The sequence below is a fragment of the Sceloporus occidentalis genome, unplaced genomic scaffold (genome assembly GCF_023333645.1).
Source record: "Sceloporus occidentalis isolate IW3139 unplaced genomic scaffold, rSceOcc1.0.p SCAF_6, whole genome shotgun sequence".
NCBI lineage: Eukaryota > Metazoa > Chordata > Lepidosauria > Squamata > Phrynosomatidae > Sceloporus > Sceloporus occidentalis.
This window is the reverse complement of record NW_028316986.1, coordinates 71,878,175-71,900,840: the sequence shown is the minus strand read 5'-3', so window position 1 is coordinate 71,900,840 and position 22,666 is coordinate 71,878,175. Positions and strand designations below refer to the sequence as shown.

The window sequence follows — 22,666 nt, the reverse complement described above, 5'->3', positions numbered from 1 at the left end:
AGTAGTAATTTTAAATACATTTTTCACATCAGACTCAGCAGAGGAGGTTTCCTAACAAAGACTCCTATTTATAATCAAATGGATAGAATCTTAGCCTTACTTAGCAGTGTGGATAACAAAGACACAGGTTATTTAAGAAACAATGTTTGAGAATACAAACCAAAAATGGTGACAAGGACTATGTTAAGCAGTGCAAAGCATGAATACCAAATATTAACTTAGTAAGAATTGATTGTGTTTAACAATATTAAGAAAGGGCCTTAACAGTATTAAAAAACAGCCTTATTCTTGGGGCAGGGGAAATGAAAGACACATATATTATAGAACTATTCCATAAGATGAGTCATGCTGGATCAAATCAAAGACCTGTATAGTAAAACGTTTTGTCCACATAGTAGCCAGCCCATTAATTACCTATGGGAAGCCCAGAAGCAAGACATGAGTAGAATGACTGATATACAGAGGCTGAAAGGCTCACTATCTTGGATACTGGTGATGATATACCTGGCAAGGCAGGGCTACTGTAAAGATAGATTTTGAAGACAGAGAAGGCATGCCGGTTTGTATCAATGGACAAGTATAAAAGGCATTGAATTCAGTAACACTTATTTCTTAGTTATAACAAAAAGGACCAAAATGAATGTTAAGACAGGAGAAATTGTAAAGAAGAGCTGCATTTTTTCTTTACAACAGCTGGACAAAAACAATACCAGAGAACTAGATTGCATCATTAATTTAGTGTATCAATACAAAACAAAACTGAATGTACTAATTGTTGGAGGATCGTGAAATAGAATTTCCGCATGCAAATTATGTCATTGTCAGATTAAATAAGCAGATATTTGAGAAGAGTTTGCCAAATGAACCTAACTTTAAATTAAACATTCTGTTTTCCCTTTGCTTCCGTATTCTGGGGCGATGTGGCAAGATCTTGTGAAATAAATGTTTTGCATATGTTTTCTGTAAATGCAAAATGACTCAAATAAAAAGGTATTTTTTTAAAAGCCTGTCTTGTGCTCAACTTGTTAACTGCAGAATTAGCTTTGAAATGATTGTGGCGAGTTACTTAAATGGATGAGAAGAAATCTGTAAGGGAAATGAGAAGGTCATCTGTATTCACTGAATTAATGAAAACATGTTCAGAATGTCCAAATTGAGAGGTGACAGTGATGGGAGGTGACACACTGGAAAAAATGTGCACAGATATGGATCCTAGACAAGGATACCTGTTTGTTAATCTTTGAACTAGTCTTTAAAATTGTATATGACAATTTAGCTTAGTGTGATTGGAATGACACGAGAAGACTTTTGAGGTTGGCATCCATTGGAAATGCATTGGTGATGTGTAAGTCCTTTTGGGCAGTGTGGAACATTTTTTTCAAGCAAGCAAGCATAAAACTACACTGTCAGTGTCTTGGGGGAAGTATTCAGACAACAGCAAGCCTGGTTTAGGGATCTGCCATCATTAGAGAAAAACAGAATATAAATAGAATAAATAAATATATTTGCAAGGTAAACATGAAGTATATGAGGATGGTAGGGATGCAGGAAATGAAAGGAATACAATATTTTGGGAATAATACATATTTGAAATGTTTTTTTTCATTCAATAGTTGGTGACTATTGTGCCATGGCAAACAGAAGCCCCAAATGGTTACAGCAATTTTCAGCTGGAGGCCAGGTGCAGTTTGTATGGCAAGGAAGAAGCCATATATTTCACTCTGTCAACAACAGTCCCACACTGGAGTACCACTGAGTAATGACTTCCATCCATCCCACTGCAATAACATATGAATTAGCCTTTCATCGGGAATTGGAGAAAGTGTTATTCCATATGATACTGGACTTCCATCTACCCTCACAGAGTGGAGATCATACTAAAGTACTTACAGCTCAACATCTGATAGGTCATATGGTGCCCATCCATGAACTATGGACCGACGCATGTATACTGCCTCAGTCTTGGTTCACCACCCTCTTAAATTTGCCTTCAAAGCATCTCAGAGTCCATTCTCTCAGCCACCAGGTTCATTTATTTATCTATATTGTAATTGCTTTTTTCATTCAAAAAATGAAAAGTTAAAGTTTTGAATCCTGGCTCTGGAGAGAAGGCAGGGTATAAAGTTAACAACAGCTGCTCCAGAGGATTGGAAGGGCTAGTTTTCAGAGCTAAGAAAAGTTAGTCTTCAGGACTGTAAATCTTCACCAAAATGGATTTGGGGACTTGTTGAAAAAAATAATATTTGTAAGTAATGTTTTGTGTGTGTCTTTTGAGAAAGCTGCTAATCAGCACCATGTATTCACTCTGAATGTGATATGCTCACAGATGCATTTTCAGAGATGTTCAGAAAACAATTTGATTTGGTTGTGTGGAATTTATTTAGACCAATGCAACCTATGGATGCAGATGAAATGATTGGAAGGATGGATCCCCCTACTTGTATTCTGTATCCTTTGTTATCTTGGTTGTTTACAAAAAGTCTAAGAGAACTTACTGGAAGGTAGATTTGACAAGAGGCAGTGAATGCCTCTTTGCAAAAGATGGGTGGTCCCTCTGAAAAAGGTGAATGCATCACTAGTCCTTAAGAAGCCTTCTTAGTAGCTCTCTTTCAGTTGCTAATTTGGAGGCAAGGTCGCTGAAAATATGGTGGTGGGACAATTTTGGGTTCTTTTGAATGCACTGGATTATCTATATCAATTTCAGTTTGAGTTCAGGACCAGTTTTGGCACTGAAACAGCCCACTAGAAGGGGCCTATGTAAGCAATTACATTCAGAATAGCTAAACCCACTAATACTCTATAATGTCTGAATCATATCTATAGTATCTGTGATTATCCCAGTGCTAGATGGGGGGAAAGCAGTTGTAAACTGCTATTTAGGGGACTACGAGACACTGGTTAGATGGAGAGTCTTGAGGTCAATCAAGATATATATCCATCATTGTATGTTTCAGGGGAGGGATTAGATGTCTTCAACGGAGCAGCAATTCAAGTTGTGCAGGGCAATGGACGATATGGCATTAGCAGGGCAAAAGGTCATTACAGAAGAAGACGTGATAGATGTCTGATATCTATTCCGCCTTCCATTCGCCCTGCTACCCCAAAAGATCTGGAAAGCATGCCTAACCATTCGCCAAACCTTTCCCTGCTCTTATGTAATGCCAGGTCAGTGAAGAATAAGTCCCGTATCATCTATGACTTACTGACAGATCACAATGCTGACCTGGCATGTATCACAGAGACCTGGCTAGGAGCAGATAGCTCTGTAACCTGGGCTCAGGCCCTTCCGGCCGGGTACTCTGTCAATGAGCAGATAAGGGGAAGCGGGAAGGGGGGAGGCGTAGCCATAATCCATAAAAACAATCTCACTTTAACCAGGATACCTATCCGTGCATTAAACCACATTGAATGCATTTACCTTCGCTTGAAGACCAGGGAGAGTTTGGGGATTCTGTTGGTCTATCGCCCACCCCGTAACGTAACAGACTCCCTAACTGAGCTGACACAACTAGTCTCAGAGCTGATGTTGGCATCGCCTAGGCTGTTAGTCCTGGGCGACCTCAACATCCCTCTCAAGGGTGATTTGACTAATCTTACTGGTGCGGCTCGGGAATTCATGGGTTTAATGACAAACATGGGCCTCTCCCAGATAGTCTCTGAGCCCACGCATTCTGCAGGTCATACTCTTGATGTGGTCTTCTGTACCGAACAGACATATCCATGGGCAGAAATAACTAGTATCTCCGCATTATCATGGACGGATCATTTCCTGGTTAAGGTTGGTCTGGAGACTACTATTCCTCCCTCTAGGGGTGGAGGACCAATTAAAATGGTCCGCCCTCGAAGGCTGATGGAACCCATTAGGTTCCAAGAAGCCCTAGGGGGTTCTATGGTTGGCAGTGCCAGTGACTCTGTTGAAGTTCTGGTTAATTTATGGAATAACAACATCACCAGAGCTATAGACATGATCGCTCCCAAGCGTCCTTTCCAACCCAGTAAAAACCGTAACCCTTGGTACACTGAAGAGCTTAAACAAATGAAGCGGGTTGGACAACGACTAGAGAAGCGTTGGCTGAAATCTCAACTCATATCTGATAAGATACTTCATAGGACTTTTCTTAGGTCCTATCAAATGGCGATAGATGCAGCCAAAAAATCTTTCTACTCTGCATCTATCGCATCTGTGAAATCTCGTCCAGCTGAGCTGTTCAGGGTGGTAAGGAGTTTAACACAACTGCCTCCCACCCAGAACCCTCTATTAGAGTCAACCATAGCTTACTGTAATGCTTTTAATGATTATTTCACAGATAAAATCTCTCGGATAAGAGCTGATTTAGATGCCAACTTTAAGTCAGAAGCAATGAGAGAGGCATCCAACGCCTCCGCCATTACTGTTAGACTGGATCAATTTGAGTCGGTAAGTACTGAGGACGTGGACAAGCTCCTTAGTAGTCTGAAAAAAACGACTTGCCCTCTTGACCCTTGCCCATCCTGGCTGGCTGTCCAGGGGGGTGATATAGTCAAGCTGATGCTGAAAAATATAATCAATGCATCCTTCAGGGAGGGTACCCTGCCTTCTTGTCTTAAGGAGGCAGTGGTCAGACCACTCTTAAAAAAGCCCTCCCTGGACCCTCTGGATAGAAATAACTATAGGCCAGGCTCGTTGTTGCCATTCTTGAGCAAGGTGATCGAGAGGGCGGTCGCCAATCAACTACAGGCAGTCTTGGATGAAGCTGATTATCTGGACCCATTTCAAACCGGATTCAGGGCAGGATACGGAGTTGAGACGGCCTTGGTCGCCTTAGTTGATGATCTCCGTCTAAGCATCGACAGGGGAAGTGTGACCCTGCTGGTGCTCTTAGACCTCTCAGCGGCCTTCGATACCATCGACCATGGTATCCTTCTAGAACGCCTGAGAGAGTTAGGTATCGGAGGCACTGTTCTACAGTGGTTCCGGTCCTACCTCTCAGGCAGATTCCAGATGGTGGCGCTAGGAGACAGTTGCTCTTCTAAAAGAGAGATAAAATTTGGTGTACCCCAGGGCGCAATATTGTCTCCTATGCTGTTTAACATTTACATGAAGCCGCTGGGAAAAATCATCCGGAGACATGGGGCAGGATGTTATCAGTACGCTGATGACACCCAAATATATTTCTCTATGTCTCAAACTGATGCAGTGTCTATGGATGGCATCTCTCCTCTGAATGCCTGTCTTGGGGCGGTAATGGACTGGATGAGGGAAAACCGACTCAAGCTGAATCCAGGTAAGACGGAGGTACTTGTTATAGGAAACCCAAGCCCAGGTATGGAATTATGTCAGCCAGTTCTGGATGGGGTCACACTTCCCCTGAAAGACTCTGTCCGCAGCTTAGGGGTGCTCCTTGACTCGTCGCTTCACCTGACAGCTCAGGTAGATGCGACAGTCAGGAGCACTTGTTATCAGCTTCGGCTGATACGCCAGCTGCGCCCCTTCCTGGAGCAGGGAGACCTTGAAACAGTTGTACATGCGCTGGTCACCTCTCGATTGGACTTCTGTAATGCGCTGTATATGGAGCTACCCTTGTGCCAAGTTCAGAAACTTCAACTTGTACAAAATATGGCAGCCAGGTTAATTACAGGTACTCGTCGTACCGACCACATAACACCGGTTTTGAAATCCCTTCACTGGCTGCCAATTAGTTTCCGGGCAAGGTACAAGGTGTTGGTGATTACCTTCAAAGCCCTACATGGCTTGGGTCCAGAATACTTAAGAGACCGCCTACTTCCATACTGTCCGTCCCGCACTCTAAGGTCCTCGGGGAGAAATCTACTTCAGCCAATAAAATCTAGGCTAACTTCAGTCACCCAGAGGGCCTTTTCCATCGCAGCTCCGAAGCTATGGAATGACCTGCCGAAGGAGATCCGTGACATTTCTACTCTTACAGCCTTTAAGAAGGCTCTTAAAACGGATCTCTTCCGGCAAGCCTTCCCTACCTAGTTCTACTTCCCATTTACTGTGACTTATGTCACTCTGTCCACCAATTCTTCTCTTAAATTTAATGAGAAGAATTACATTAAAATTAATTAAAATAAAATCCTTGCCTCAAGATGAAGAGCCCTCCCTCCATGACATCATCATCAGACCTGGGAGGGAGTGAAAAAGAGAGGCCCAACTTCCATCAGGCCTAACTGTGAATGTACTCACTTCGCTCTCTGTAATTTTATTGTATTTTATTTATTTATTGTATTTTATTTTATTATCTTTATTTTTACTGTTGTAACCCGCCTGGATTCCTTGTGATTGGGCGGGCTATAAATAAATTATTATTATTATTATTATTATAAACCACACTGGACCACTACAGGTAATAATAGAAAAAGATCTATGATTTTATTTGTTCATCATTACTTATGGTACACATGGCAGTTGTTAAAAGAAGAAACATTTTGGCCAGAAGCCTTTTGGGCATTATGCTAGCATAAAAATAGTTATGCTTTCTCAGAGGTTGAGTAAGTATGGCCCCTAATGCAGCCAATTCTTCTACAAGCACACACAGAGCCATTTCTCTACCATTTTACTTGATGAGTGGGAAGTAAATAGAACATTTTGCAATAGGTGAGCTCAAGGCCATGGAAGCTGTTGCACAAAAGGCTGCATAAACATGGCTAACTACAGTGGTGCATATTTGTTGGTGTTGTAGTTACGGTATGTGCTTTCAAACTGACTCCAAACTGACTCCAACCCTATCATAGGATTTTCTTAGCAAGATTTATTCAAACAGAGGTGCGGTACAGACCGTCCCAAAGGGGGGTCCTGCAGCTGTCCCTGTTCATGCAGGATTGGGGCCAGGGCAACCTCACCAGCAGCCCCTGCAGCCCCAATCTGGCATTTTTCCAGGCCAAAGAGAAGCAGCAAAATGCCACTTCTCTTTGGCCTGAAAAAGGGGTGCCCTGGCGCCTTAGGCGCCCAGTGCAACCCAGTGGAGCCAGCGCTACAGAGGAAAAAGGGGTGGTCCCTTTCCCCCTGCATTGTTGGTGTGGCTGTTTGGTTGCTGCGCTGACGATGTGTGTGCCGAAAGGGAGCTGCATTTTGGAGTTTATTTCTGCACTGCCGCCATGCCGCCATAAGCAGCCTGGGGCAGCGCGAAGACGTCATACCTGTGCCGCTCCGTTTGGATGCAGCACGTGTGTGATATCACAATGGCGGCGCCCGTATGGACAGGATGCCACCATTATAGTGCCGCCACGTGCTAGGGTTAGGGACTGTGCTAGTTGCCACGTGGTCCCTAACCCTAAAATTGGCACCAGCACAGCACAAAAGGGTGTTCTGTACTGTGCCTAAGTTTGCCATTACCTTCCTCTTAGGCTGAGAGACTGTGACTTTCCTAGGGTCACCCGGTGAGTTGACATGGCAGAGTGGGAATTTGAAACCTGGTCATTCAATTACTTACTTCAGCATTTAAACCACTATATATAAAGTGAGAAGTTGTATTTGGAACCACTAAAATATCAGATAAGGACAAGAGATGCTTTATTACATAATGGGATTTTTCTGTCGGTATTAAAAATATATTTATATAGTCTTACAGCTTTGAATTTGCACTGTTAAACACACAGTAAAGCAGCCCAGTCACCCACACAGATTTGCTAGTTGAATATCTATATTGGTCCCTCTTCCTTCTTCATTTTTGGTAAAACCCTAAAGTAATGCCTACTGCATCTGCTGTTTTGAACAGGCAACATTGAAAAAATCATGAGTTTTTCTCGAGTTTAGAGATCTACTTTTGTATGACTGAATCCCATTAGAATATTACCCCAAAGGCAGTACACTGCTTTTCTCCTTAAAAATAATATCTACCGTTCACTCACATGGAGACAAGTAGACGGTTGCATATGAGGCAGAATTTAAATCTCTTCCTCTGGGGATTCTATGACCCCTTGAGGAACATGCATGTTCCTGTATGCTTCTTGTATGTTTCTTAATCACATCAGAGCAGCCTTCCCCATTCAACCTGGTGTACTCTACATGTTTTGGATTGCATCACCCAACAGCTCCAGCTAATGTGGCCAATTGTGAGACCATGAGAGCTGAAGTTCAAAGTATCTGGACAGCATCAGGTTGGTGAAGCCCACACTAACAACAGAACACTGGGAATTCAGTACTGGTATGTATGCACACACATGTGCATATGCACACACAGAGACATGTGACCCTCTATATTTAAATGCCCTTAAGTAAAAGAACTTTTCCTAAATTTGTGCTAGCAGAATCTCAGTTTTCTCCTTTTTTTTCCAACCCAACTCTTATACAGACATTTTCGACTCTTAATCGCTGCTTTATGATATCCCCAGACACAGGGTCTCAACATTTGGCAGATATATCAACATTTGATAGGCATTTTGCCTAGCTGAAGGTTTAGGTGTTGTTTATTTGGGGATGGGAAGCTTGTTTCTTTTTCTTTTCTTTACAAAACAATGAAAACACATAATACATTACCTTGAAATAACAACCAACAACTGAAGTGGGAAACAATCTGACTACCATGACAAAATAATAAATGTTACAAAAGTGAGTAAATAAAAAACCCACAATAGATATACCAAGCAAAGAAAAAATAAGTAAGACCATATTAAGTGAATGAAAAGATGGCTATAAGGTATCCTATCATATCTCTCCCTCTACGTCTCTACCTTCCTTATCCACAGATTCTTTATCCATGAATTCAACTATCCATGGCTTGAAAACATTCCAGAAATGTGTGTTTGGTGTAGCTTACTCTCAAGCAAGTGTGCATAGGATAGATTACACACAGCCTTTATTATTCATGGGAGGGCTCAACAACAATAGATATACCAAATTGTGTGTGTGCTTGATCAATCACTTCTCATTAATAATTCCTGAAGAGGCTCACCTACATAAAAATCTTGGTGGTCTAATTTGTCTGATCATTGGGGGAAGGGGGCTCAAGCCCCTGCTGCCCTTCCCTTGGCTGCTTCAGAGTGCATACCTGAGTGGCATCCCAAATGTGTCTCTGTGGCACTGGGAACAAAGCATTCAAAAATCTAGGGGATAAAATTTCAATTCATTTGGCAATAAGAAAAGATAAGTCACCGGACATTGGATCCTTTTATTCCTCCCCTCTCTGCAAAGACCAGCTTTGGGAGTGAACAGTTTCTTCATAATTTCTTTTATGAAAAAAGTGGACTAACAAAGCTGCTTGCTTATTCTGCACCCAAAATCAAACTGATAAATGATCCAACATGATCCCAGATCCCAGTATGTCATAATTATTTCAGTACTCCTCCTCCAATCTTTAACAATATCCTTTCCACTGACTTTTACTCCCTTGAGAATGCTTCCGTCTGGCACATATTTGTTTAACTACAAAAAGGAATTATGCAATGTTAAGCTATGTCAATATCCTTCCTGAACTCAGGGTATATTTTGACCCCTGGGCTTCCCTCAGCCATTTATCTTTTGAAAGAAGGAAATGACACTGTTTTTGCTATTGTTCTTAAATTTAAATTGGCTAATACTGCTTGCTTCATTTTTCTCTTAGTAGTCACAAGACTACAGTTTTAGATTTGCTGGATTTCAGAGCCAATGTAAACCAGACTGTTCTGCTAACAATGATCAAGAGCAGCACTAATCCACAAATGCTAATATTTTAACTTTTTTTCTTGAACACACCACCAGTATTTCAGGCACTTTTGAAAGGTTGGCTGCCAAGGGCCTGCTGCATGAACACTCCCATCATTTGAAACTGACAGGAGATATTCTGCTTAAAGTCACCTCTGATTAGGAAATAAGATCAATAGAAAGTTGACACTAACTTTTGAGAATAACCAGAGTGCCCTGCGGGATTTGCAGTTCTGCCCATGGCTGCAAGCCAGGAATCTGGATCTTACCAGAATCCAATAGGCTTCTGGCACAGTTCTATTCATCAATATTGCAGTTCTGCTATAAATACACATAATCATGTGTCAGGTTAATATCACATCTGCACAAGAGGCCTCTCTGTCCTCTCCTGGCCTGGCCTGCAACATCAAACAAGGCTTTACAGCACAAGAACAACCTGAATTCCAGTAAAGCTCAGTGGAATCTAGATGACACATTGTAATTCTTTTTTTACATTTTTTTAAAAAAATCTACTTTATTTTTATTTTACATTTCCACTGGGAAAATGCCCAAGATTTCAGATCATTTATTAGGAAAGATTTTTTTAGAGCACTTCCTCAACCATTTTATTCCAGAAACTATTCTTTAGGTCTGTTGCAACCTATCTGTGTTGTAGCCATGCCAACAACTTTTTCCTTCCCTCTTTTAGTTGGCAGTGATTGCAAAGTTTATGCAAAGTGACTCAGTATTATAATGCAACAGGGAGCATGGATTGTTTCAGAGTAAAGGAAAAAATTATTCATAAAATCAGCATTGCTCTTGAAGTGTGAAACTTATCTAAGACCTTGCTGGAGTTCTACACTCAGACACTAACCCTTTATGCATCTTTGAGTGCTCATGAGGATTCCTCACTAAAATAATAGATGCTATCTTAGCGCTAAGCAAGAACATTTTTCTTGGAAATTATAATGTTTTCTGTGAACAGGAAAAAGAATGAATAAAATGTTGTCCAGATGTAGTGAGGAATGAACAGATTTGATCCACACAAGACACAAGTTTCTGTAGGCAATTAACCAGCCAAGTCCTTTTATTCTGAATAAGGTGGCACTCCCTCTGAAGGATGACCAATAACAATTTTGAATTACAGTAACATTAAGAGAGTAAGAGTGGACAGCATAGTTAAATGAAAAGTAGATTTGGGAGATATGACACTTGAAAATATCTTGTGCTCAATCAACATAATTAGTTGCATAGCCTTCAGCAGGAACTAAACATGCATGCAGGACAAGCACAGCCTTGTGAAATCAATGGTCAGTCTATTCTTATTCTGGGAGAGGAGGCCAGAAGCCTATTCCAGACATCTGGACCTGCATCCCCCAACCACCTAGTGCCGCAGTCTAGGTACCCAAGCAATAAAGAATACCATTTGTGGATAGTCTTGGACCTCATTCCCACTACATAATAATCGGTTTTTCAAACTGATCTGAACCGGTTTAAATGACCCTTGGTCACACTTGCACCAAATTTCTGGTGCAGTTTGCTGAGGGGGGGGCACAGCGCTGAACTCATTTAAACCAGTCCTTCCAAATTTGCAACACTCCCCACTTCTTTTCAAATGAATCCATTCAGCGCAAGTGTAAACGCACTGTCTATTTGATTTGGTTCCGGTGGTGCAGTCACCCCTGTGAGGTGACTCCATGTTGAATCAATCCATTCCTGAATGTGAATGAGAAGTAGATTAAAACGAAACGGGTAGGTTTGATCACGGCTCAAATAGTGTGAATGTCTATTTGGCGCTAAACTGCTTCATCAATTCAAATCAAAAAACTATTTTGTAGTGGGAATGACGCCTTGGATTTTGTGTTGTTCTTGAAAGATTAGGGGACAATGACAAGGAGCACCTTTGTCTTATTTCATCTTAAGTGTCATTGATATCCCTTCTTGTGGAAATGAAATTAGACTACAGTGATGCATACTGACCATCCTCCATTTAGGCTACTGCAATCCTTAAATGGGGCTGCCCTTGAAAAATATTTTGAAACTGTAGCTAGTGCAACCTAGACCTTTGTTTGGAGAACACTTTAGAGACACAGTACAGGTGTCCTCAATTAACGTCATTGGCTACGTTTTCAGGCACAAGTCAAAGTCCGTGTTGCTTCCCTTTGTTCAGATATTCTTAATATCTGTCTAAGGAAAGGGTGGACAACTGTGTGTGGAGAAGATATTTCTCAAAGTGGACAGCAATGCCATTCTTGGATATCACTTTTAGTGTTGGAGTTCAACTGGAAAAATTGTTGTTTTTCTGCGTTACAGGTTACTGAGAGTAGTTAAGACAAGAATTTCTAACAATTTTGGATGAAAATTAGCGATTAAAAATTGGATGGAACCTGCATGTGGCCCTGGACCACACTTTCTATGCCTTTGGTACAGAGACATTCAAATAAATAGAAGTTTTACATACAATTTATTTGGCACCACTTCTTGGCTGAACTGACTTAGGCGCATTACAGACAGCCCAAAAGCGGGCAATCTGCTGCTGCCGTCATTAGCTGCGCCAAGAAGCCCCAGCAGCCAGACTGCGAGGCTTCCCGGTGCAGCTAAAAAGAAGTGCCGGAATGGCGCTTCCTTTTGGCACCCAGAAGTGGCGCCGCGAGGCACGAGGCCGCACGACATCTGGACGCTGTGTGTCCGAGACATAAAGATGGCGGCACCCGTGTGGACAGGCGCTGCCATTTACTACACGCTCCACGTGTACTAGGGATGGGGCCGGTTAGGAAGGTAAGACCCTTCCTAACCCTAGCACGCCCCTTCCTAACCCTAGTACGCGCGGAGCTCATACTAAATGGCGGTCTGTAATGAGTCTTAGTTTCCATCTACCTACGGAAGGAAGGGAGGGTGGGCCTTTCAACTTTGCATCAAATTTTCATGAAGTACAATCTGATTTAAATAATTGTGCTAAACTAACTGTGGGGTAATCATGATTTGAAAACTGCAAGACAAATCTTTCTGTAACAGAAATGGACCAGCAGGAGGGCGTTTGTATGTTCTTTCAGTTAATAGAGACAGATCAAGAATTTATGTTATTTTCAGTATTGCTGTTTACATATCAGCCTACTGGTACAGAATGGCAATTTCTACAACTACAACATTTTTGGTATCCATTTATAGGCAATTAGTTTCTGGGTGCCTAAGCTACTCTGACTATGTTAATTGTATCATCAGATAAATTCAAACCAACAAATATACGCGGGTGCGCTTTATGCGGTCTTGAGCGTATGCGCTCAAGCCGCGGGGAGCGTGCAGGGAGCAAGGGGCAGTGTGTCCCATTCAATTGAATGGGCGCGCGCGCCCGTAGCGCCCCGTGCGTCACCATGCACGAGCCCCATTGTTTCCAGTGGGGCTTGAGCATAGGCGGAATTCGCCTTATGCAGGGGGGTCTGGAACGGATCCTCTGCGTAAGGCGAGGGCCGACTGTAGTTTACAGATGTTTGTTGGAAAGCATTACATTTGATGTGAATTGTGTTAGAATTCAGTGAAATGAAGAGTTAGATAGTCCTTTGCAAACCAACCAATGCACAATTGCTCTAGCCTCAGTATCTAAAATCTTGTTAGATTTAAAATTATGTTTGATTCAACAAAAAATGATGTCTATGGTATAATGGACACTACCAAGTCATTTTGGAAGGAACTTGGCCACTTCAGCTAATGACTGGAGAGATACTAGAGACAATGCTTCCTTGTGGTATATAACTGATGTTATGTGCTCTGTCATTTGTTGTTATTCCCTACCTCAATCCACAGGGAGAGGGGAGTAAGAAATAAATATCAGGAGGAGGAGATCTGTGAGCTCAGTGGTCACTCCTTTTTGGTTGGGCATATTTCAATGTATTAATGTTTGTTTTTGGAAAGCAGTTGATATTTGCTGATGTATATGAACTTTTAAATTATATGCCTGTGTCTTAGAACTGATGAACTTAGTCATCACAGTTGGATCCTGCATACTCTTACTGTACCTAAAATATCCATAGTATAAGGCTAAAAAGGCAAATACTCCTTATTTGTCATTCAATTGTCAGAGGATCTTACCAGTTTAGACATACATGAATGGTATTCTACAGACACCAACTCCAAATACATTACTGGACCTTTGTTCAACTCATAGTACATGCTCACTCTGTGTTTGTATCCTATTACATTTCTCCCCCTTTATTTGCATTTATATATATTTTTAAATCCAATAAAATATTTTACGAAAATGAATCCTGGGGTTGGTAGTGTCTCTATGTAGGTCTTCCTCCCTCTTTTTAAACAGAAATGCAAAGTATAATTGGGTAATACTGTTATTTAATGACATGAAAAAAATTAGAAATCCAAATAAATTTGGACATATACAACCAGGTTAAGTCAGTTCTGCCTTTTGTTCTTTAAGCAGATTTTAAATTCAGTAGTAGTGTAATCTATATTATCAACTGACAAGCCATAAAAGAAATGAGAAAATGAGAACAAAAGCATTAAATTTGCAAGAGTAAGGTGCTTGTTATAAAGAATATGTCCAAATGATTTTTCAAACACCATAATGAACAGAACTGAGTGTCAAGGTAAGTAGGCACTGTTCTCATTAAAATTGAAGAGTATTATAATTTCCTGACTCACACATGTGTTTATAGATTTGGCATTCAATGTATATTGGCTGGCAGAGGTTTCCTTTTCTAAATACTTGTTTTACTTAAATCACAGTGCTCCATGTGGGCTTGTCTTTAGTCTGGGTTTCTTTTTATTTTCTAACTGAAAACAGGAAATCTCTTTTGCCCTGTTTTGTTTTTACACTGCCATCTTACAGGCAGGGACAAGGTGTCTCACAGTTAAATACTGTAAATTGAATAAATCATGTTTATCTGGACACTGGGTAATTGAAGTGTCTCATGCCTGTCATGGGGGCTAAACCAGGAGATGGAAGATGAGTTGAAAGAAAGTTTTTGTTCTGAAAGCCAGTGAGTAATCTAATTTGTTGTGGCTGGCCCCCAAATAATCCTGCACTTATCGCTGGAGATTAAACAGAGCTTTATTTCAAGGCCTTGTTGAATCAGATATGGTGGGAGCCAAATAATCATGTGTAGTCATAACTACAATGATAGCTTCTGTTAACATTCCTTATGCTGAACTGCAAAAGCCACACTATGGCAGCAAAGGGCTGGCCTATGCACTAAGTGAGCCATATCGAGAATGTCTCAATCTAGCATCAGGGAAGATTTTTGGATTTTCCATCCTCAAAGAACTTTCCCAAAAATTCAGAAATCCCCAAGCCATTACAAACCAAGCCCAAGCTTATGTCCAAATTTTGCCTTGGTATAACATTGGCCTTGGTTGGTAAGAGCTTAGCACTACTTTGCCAGATTTCTCTGTATTCCATTCTCATACTATCATAGTCTAGCCAGGTTGACCTGTAGGGTTGAAGCACTACAGAACACAAATAGAGGCTAGAGCCAAAACCCAATTCTAAGTTTCTCATGTATTCTAAATTTTTCCAGACGCCTGAACTCTGGGAAGGTAATTTCTTGTGCTTCTCCAATTCAGTGAAAAACAACAAAACGGCTGTTTCTAGAATTCAAGACAGTTTTGCAATCTCTTATTCTGCTAGGACTTCAGCTGCTCAATGGATTTTTGCTGGTATGCCATGTGTTACTGATACTATCTATTAGGATATTACTGATGAAGACACTAGCCCTTTTATAGCACTGTCAAGTTCCTTATCCTCATTTGAAAACTCTCAGAAGCATAATTCTAGAATGGTTAGCCCTGAAAGCCAGTTTTGAAAGGGAGAGTCTTGCTTCCCTGTTGCATCTAAAAGTCTCATTGCACTTTCATGACTAAAATGTTTTATCTGACATGAGCTTTTGTGGACAGCATCCCATTTTCCCATGGAATGTAGACTGGGGATGGGATGGGGTAGGAAGAGGGAGAACAGAAATGTAAAAAATGCCAGCATGATGGCTATGAGTGTTAACAGTCATTAGGAGGTGACAAATACAAGCATGCATAGAAAAGATGATTAACATATGCATGATGATGGTTAAGTACCTTTTGGTTTTCTCATTCCCCACCCAGGCATGTGTACAATACCTGGCTCCTGAGGCTGCACTCTATGCTGCTGATGAAAGGGGTTGCTGTCCCTCAAAGCTTATGACAAATAAAACTATTGTAAATCTTTAAAGTGCTCCAAGACTCTCTGTTCTGTTAAAAGCAAAATGTGCAAACGATGTGAGAAGTGTAGTCAATGTAGCTAGTCAAAGGCAAACCACTCCAGGCATCCAATCTGGAAAGTATTTTGGCTCTTATCACTTTAGGAAGAAAGTCCTCTGAATGTTGAAAGTACATATTTTTCTTTGACTATAGCTTGTTTAAAAATTTATGCAAATATCTACTTCCTCATTTTTTGGGATGGCTAGAAATGCTGAACATCAGAAAGGTGGGAGGGTTAAGCAGTCAACTGATCCCCCCATGCTCTTTCACACTTCACAGGTCCATCACCACCTTCTGAAATAAAAGAACGGCAATTCTCTGGAATGTTTGTATACTATATTCTTAGGTGTCAGGACATTTCAATTTGGATGTCTCTTCAAACACCCCTAATTTCTCCCAGTCCACTCTGGCAACTTCTCTATGGCTGAGAAGACATCCAGATTATGATCACATATAAAATGACCAAAAATGGCTTCTTGCTGTGGCTTTTTTCTGTGATAAAGCACACACACACATACCCCAAACAAAGTGTAGAATTCCCCAATGGGCTGAATAAAACAGCTGCTCTGAGTTCTGGAATTCTAAGAAGATTTCTCTGAAATAATTGTGATGTTGGCTCTATTTTGAAATTAACTGTCATTTAAGTTTATTCTCCAGTGGATGCTCAGCATAGAGTCATGGAAAATTTGGATCTAATGGAGAAAGGCATTTCTTAGATCATTTTGATAAAACACAGCACAGGAAACCCCTGTTTTTGAGCCTTTCTTGAGCCTTGCTCTAGCCACTAGACTGAAGGAGAAGAATTCAGTATCTCAGCAACTGTTGCATAATATCACCTCCAACCATTAAATTACTACTACTACTAATAATAATAATCCTTAAAGATGGAACAGAAAGAAGCATCAAGGAAGAAGATACAAAGGTATTCTGCTCCCAACCCTTCCCTGCATATAGAAATAATGTGTGCACACTTTTTTCACCTCTTTATTATGCTAAAACACTTTTCTAGTTCTTTAATACCCTTTTTAGAGGATGTGTTTCTTTTCAGGAGGAAATTGCTAGTGATGCTTGAGCTGAATACAGATGCTTGCCAAAGCTGTCAGTACCACAGACCGGGAGAACAATCTCCTTAGAGTCTTACCTAATAATGAATTAGCCCAACTCTCAGCTGCTGTATTTGGTAGCAGAACCACCCTGTAGTTAGCAGAACTAAGTTACTACTAACTTGGTAGGACAATTGGAAAAACAGAACGGAAAACCTTCCCATTGCTACAACACTCCTGTACACCTGTGAGCAAGTCCCACTGAACTCTGTGGAATTTACTTTTTAACAGGCACATACAGAGGTGTCATATCAGGCTGCAATCCTAGACATGCTTGCATGTGTGTATGCGCCTGACATTTCATAGGGTTTTGTTAGGCAAGGAATACTCAGAGGTGGTTTTGCTGGTTCCTTCCTCTAAAACACAGCCTACAGCACCTTGTATTTGTTGGCAGTCTCCCATACAAGTATTAACCAGAGCTGACCCTGCTTAGCTTTCGAGATCAGATGGATCTAGGATCTTTAGGGTATTTAGGCTTACTCTGAAATAAATTCAGTGGCATTTAAATCTTAAGTAAACATGCAGGGACTGTAAAACTACTGAATTCTGGCAGCCATAGTCCAATGCCTGGTGGGCTGCATGATTCCCACCCCTCAGACAGATAGGTATAGACAGATACTGTGGCTCTTAGAAACATTTGTAAAGTCTCAGATCTCTTTTCCTCTTACTAGCAAGAACCTCCACAGCATTGGCATCAGACTTTTTTTTCCTTCCAGCATACCAGGGACCAGTACTATATTTGTGCCCATTGGGTACAACTGTTTCTTTTTCCCCCCTGGAAACTTGCTAGGAACTATCAGCCCATGGTCCAGGGACAGTCTAGAGACCACCACTTTGAATAGCACTGGTCCAAATGATGTCTTCCACTGGACTGTGTTCCTGACACATTTGTCAGCTCCCAAAATTTCTAAGCTGCACAGAGATCCTCTTTATTTCAGCCTCCAAAACACTGACTTTTAAAGTTTATGCTGCACAGGTAATCTCTCAGGGAGAGAGGCTAAAATGACTGCACCATGGGGACAGAGTCCATGTGGGGCAACTGTTGGGGTCTTGCACTTGAGAAATCAGGAGCAACTCTCCACTTTGCAAGGAAATTCCCTGGATCCTCTTGGGCCATTAGCCTACCATGCAAAGTTACTGTGAAGGTTAAAAAAAGTCTCTGGGAGGAAGGGAATACAAGAGCCAGCAATCCATACATTTGAATAAGTACAGTAGTTGTAAAAAAGAGAGGAAATTGTTTCTCAACCCATTCTGTTTGATTACCTCTAACCCTTTCCTTTGAAAGGAAGCCCAAATGGCCCATTTAGATCATTGTTCCCCAGGACGCCTGCAATGTTAGGGTCACATTTGCGCAGGAATCACTATTACCCAGCATGGAAGGAAAGGAAGAACAGGGTGACCAGATGTCCCAACAGCAAAGGAGGGCAAGGCACCGTAAAATGTAGGGCCTTCAAGAAAAATGTAGGACATGACCAAAGAAAAACTAAAACCGCTAATATAAATTCCTGGTTCTTGGTCAAGTTCCAAATGGGGGACATTGGAGGACATTTCTCCTGGACTGAAGGCTGAAATAGAGGACATGTCCTGGAAAAGGAGGACATCTGGTCACCCTGGGAAGAATGGAGGGAAGGAAGTAGGATGACAGATGTCCTCATCACAAAAGAGGACAAGGTAACGCAAAAGGTAGAACATTCAAGGGAGAAAAAAGTAAGGCATTACCAACTACAAAGCTAAAAACACTCATATAGATATAAATTCCTGCTTCTTAGTCATGTTCCAAATGGAGGACATTTGGGAATAACTCCCGGCCAGAAGAATGAAATGGATGATATATCTAGGAAAGGTCTGGTCACCCTGGGAAGGAACGAAGGAAGAAAGGAAGGAAAAGAAAATAAGGGAGGGAGGGAAAGAAGGAAGGAAGGAAAAGAAAATAAGGGAGGGAGGGAAGGAAGGAAGGATAGATGGAAGGATGAATGGAAGCAAGGAAGGAAGGAAGGAAAAGGAGGGAGGGAGGGAGGGAAGGGAAGGAAGGAATGAGAGGAAGAGGAAAGGAGGAATGGAAGGAAAGAAAGGGAGGAAGGAAGGAAGAAAAAGAAGGAAGGAAGGACAGAATGGAAGAAAAGTAACGAAGAGAAAGGAAGGAAGCAATAAAGGGAAAGAAAAGAAGGAAGGAAAGGGGAGGGAAGGAAGGAAGGATGGAAGGAAGGAAGGAAAAGAAAAGAAAGAAAGCAATACAGGGAAAGAAAAGAAAGCAGGGAAGGAGTGAGTGAAGGATGGAAAGGAAGAAAGAAAGAAGAGAAGGAAGGAAGGAAAAGAAAGAAGAGAAAGAAGGAAGGAGGGAGGGAGGGATGGCGAGCCCGTCCTTCCCGTGGCCCTTGGGGCAAGGGGAGCAGTTTCCCTGGGCGCCCTGCTGCCCTTCCCCTCCCTCTCTCCCGGGGCCTTTACCTCGAACCTGCTGAGGCTGGAGCTCTTGGAGCGCGACTTCTTGCGGAGGTAGACGGAGAAGAACCTGCGGACGGTGAACTTCTTCATGTTCATCTCCATGGCCGCTGCTGCTGCTGCTGCTGCTGCTGGGCCAAAGGAGGAGGAGGCAGCGCTAGGAGGGCGCCCTGATCCCGGGCATCCCAGCCAGGCTCCCGGGGGGGCGGTGGGTGGGTGGGTGGGCTTGGGAAGGAGGAGAGACCCCCGGGGGATTCCTCCTCCAGAAGAAGGGCGCCCCTCACCAGCCTCCCCGGGGCTTCACATGGCCCTGCTGCTGCTGCTGCTGCTGCTGGAGGAGGAGAAGGAGAGGCTGGGAAACTGCTGCAGCGGAAAGAGGGAAAACTAGGGCTATAATTATCCTGGTCCGGTTTGAGGAGAGAGAGAGAGAGAGAAGGTCCTCCTTCTCAGGCAGGCTGTCCATCAGGGATGCAGAAAACATCTGCATCCGCACTGGAGAGATAACCCGGTCTGGCACCGCTTTAACTCTTTTCTGGTCATGTGAAAACTGCTGGGATCTTCCTAATCCGTACCCAGAGTAAGACTTTTCCCACAAAGCCTGGTCAGAAAGCACCATACCAGTTTCCCAGGGGAAGGGACCAGTTCCAGCAGGGACTGAGGTGGTTTCAAAGGACCTGGGACACCAGGAGAATGCAAGATTTAGTTCAGAGTTGGAATCATATACACTGGAGGAAAAAATTGTATTAGCTACAATTGGGATTTTATTCTCCAGCTTTGTGGCTGTGTTGCTGTCAAGTCATTCCCCACTTAGGGGACCCTGCCATGGGTTGTCTTGCAAGATTTAGTCAGTTGGTTGTTTTGTCTCTGCCTTCCTCTGAGGCTGTGAGAGTGTGACTTGCCAAAAGTCTCCCAGTGGGTCTTCATGGCTTTTATTCTCTGCTCAATTTGGCTTCTTCTGATTTTACAGTGGGTCCCTTCTATCCGCTGGGGTTTGGCTCCAGGATCCCACCCCCATGGATAACAAAATCCACGGATGCTCAAGGTCCATTAGATATAACAGTACAGCAAAATGGTGCCCCTTATATACAATGGAAAATCAAGGCTTATGATTTGGAAACTTATACTTTTAAAAAATATTTTCAGGATGTGGATGCTTGAATCCATGGATAAAAAAATATGTGGATAAGAAGGACCAACTGTACAACTTAGCAGCCTAAATACCCTAAAGATACTAGATTACATCTGAACTAGTCAGTCCTGAGTTAGTATTTGGGTGGGAGACTGCCAACAAATGCCAGGTGCTGTTGGCTCTATTTCAGAGGAAGGAACTGGCAGAACTGCTTCTGAGTATTTCTTGCCTGAGACCCCTCACTAAATGCATGGGGTCATCAATCCACCTTTCTTTGACCTCTGACAGGCAACTTGAAGGCACACATATACAGTACCACCAAACATATCTGCTAACTCTGTGACTGCGATAACTCCTTAATCCAGGGGTAGGCAACCTGCGGCCCGCGGGCCGGATGCGGCCCAGTGAGGCCTTGGGACCGGCCCCAGCCCAGTCCTGCCGCCGATTGCCACCGGGGCCTTTGGCGTCTCGTGCGAGGGGCATGGTGGGGCAATTGTCTATAGAAGCCTCAGAAACATGCATTTATCTTAACATTTTTAAAAAAATCAGCAATTTTTTTCGCGTGTCCTCCATTTTTTATTTAAAAAGTGCCCTCCATTTGAAACTTTTGTCCTACATTTGTCCCGGTTTATTTATTTATTTAATTTTTTAAAAATTATTTAATTATTTATTTTTTGGCTTCGGCCCCCCCAGTTGTCTGAGGGACAGCAACCCGGCCCCCGGCTCAAAAGGGTTGCCTACCCCTGCCTTAATCCCTTCCCCCTTTTGTTTTCCATTGCCAAAACACCCTCTGCATTTCAGCCAAGAATGAGGAATGATTGTGAATGACAGCTGAATTTTATATTCTGAAATGGAGAGGAACCAGATTTTCTTCAGTGGTGGCTGATAGCCTCTAAGTCAGTTGGGTGTTGAATTTATTATAGGTTTGCTTAGAGGAGCTAGACAAGGTCCTGAACCTGTTCTGGAGGTTAGTACCTCTGAGAGTTCTTTTAAAGTTCAGGCTGAACCCCAGAATAAATTCATTGCCCCACTGACATGGAATCCAGTAGCCACCAAGGGCTATTTCCTTTCCCCAGTAATCCTTGGGAGAGTCCCTGGTCACTGGAAGCCATTTTAGGACTCAGCAGAGGCTAATTTGAATGTCTGCAGCCTCCTCTCAGGGCCAGTTTCATGTAATGGTTTCAGTGTTGGACTAGGACTCTGGGAGAGCAGGGTCTGAATTCTTATTCAGCCTGGGACTCAATTATTGACTGTGGATGAGTGACACTCTCTCAGCCTCAGAAGGCAAACCTCCCCTAAACAAATCTAGTCAAGAAAAACCTGGGATGTGATCACCTTAAGTTAGATAGAACAGACCTGAAGGCACATAACATCAAAATAGCAATGCCTCCTGCCACTTTCTGTCTTAAGCCTGTAACAGATGCAGATCCTATGCCCTCCCTTTTGCTTTGTTTACCATCTTGTCTGATGAAGACAGTGCCTGGGGACACTGGAAGCAAGCTTGCATGGTCTTTTGTGACTTCTAAGGTGGCCTGATAAAAGATGCCACTCTAAAGTAAATGTTAAATATTTTCTCTCTGCCCACACTGCAATTTTTACTACAATATTTGAAGGCAATTCCAGTAGAGTCCTAATGCTGAGTGGATTTTTTTAAAAAAGAAAAGAATGTACATTGCTAAACAGAAGATTCTTTTGAAAGGGCAGCATCTGGGAAGAGCTGCTGTAGTACCGAAACAGAGAAAAATACAGAAAGAAGATAACAGCATGAAACAGTGCGTATGAAGTCACCAAATATTACCAACAAGCTTAGCAATATTATGATGAACCTATTTAGATTTTTAATGAGATAATGGTTCTCTTTGTCAAGATAGTAATAATGGGCTAATGGCTGACAGAACAGTCTCCCTCACTGAGTGGAATGAGGCTGTCCTTGGCCATCCTTCCTTTCTTCCCTTCCCTTCCCTTCCCATGTAAAGATACGTAAGTTCACTGGTGGAAACCTGTTCTGGCCATTTCTCATGGGAGCATTTCTCTTTACCTGAGCAGTACAAATCTCTTTAATACTTTTACCATTTCAGTGTGATTAACAAAGACCCTTAGGTTTATCTCCGCACACTTGTTTCATGAAACATATACCACTTCCCTTTTGGTAATGTC

At 42.2% G+C, this 22,666-nt stretch overlaps 2 protein-coding genes across 6 annotated transcripts in view; one reads left to right on the top strand and one right to left on the bottom strand.

The window, feature by feature from the left end:
- Positions 1-22,666, bottom strand: part of RPS6KA2 (ribosomal protein S6 kinase A2) — a 264,581-nt gene that overhangs the window by 141,766 nt on the left and 100,149 nt on the right. The window contains exon 1 of one of the 5 annotated variants that reach the window (XM_089530034.1): positions 19,387-19,505. The exons of the other annotated variants lie outside the window; for them this stretch is intronic. Within the exon in view, the coding sequence (XP_089386160.1) occupies positions 19,387-19,485 (99 nt within the window). The 5' untranslated portion in view covers positions 19,486-19,505. Of the gene's footprint in view, positions 1-19,386; positions 19,506-22,666 lie in introns of those variants that run through there. 5 annotated transcript variants of the gene reach the window in all.
- LOC149310925 (uncharacterized) lies at positions 2,903-8,105 on the top strand. The gene is made up of 2 exons (XM_089528350.1): positions 2,903-4,658; positions 7,972-8,105. Exons 1-2 carry the CDS (start codon positions 2,903-2,905, stop codon positions 8,103-8,105), a joined length of 1,890 nt encoding a protein of 629 aa, XP_089384476.1.

Bases quoted from the DNA above. Each gene is read 5' to 3' on its own strand.
- LOC149310925 (XM_089528350.1), top strand. From the start codon at position 2,903: ATGGAGAGTCTTGAGGTCAATCAAGATATATATCCATCATTGTATGTT. The intron at 4,659-7,971 runs GCTCGTTGTTGC...TAATCACATCAG, and splicing joins TAGAAATAACTATAGGCCAG to AGCAGCCTTCCCCATTCAAC.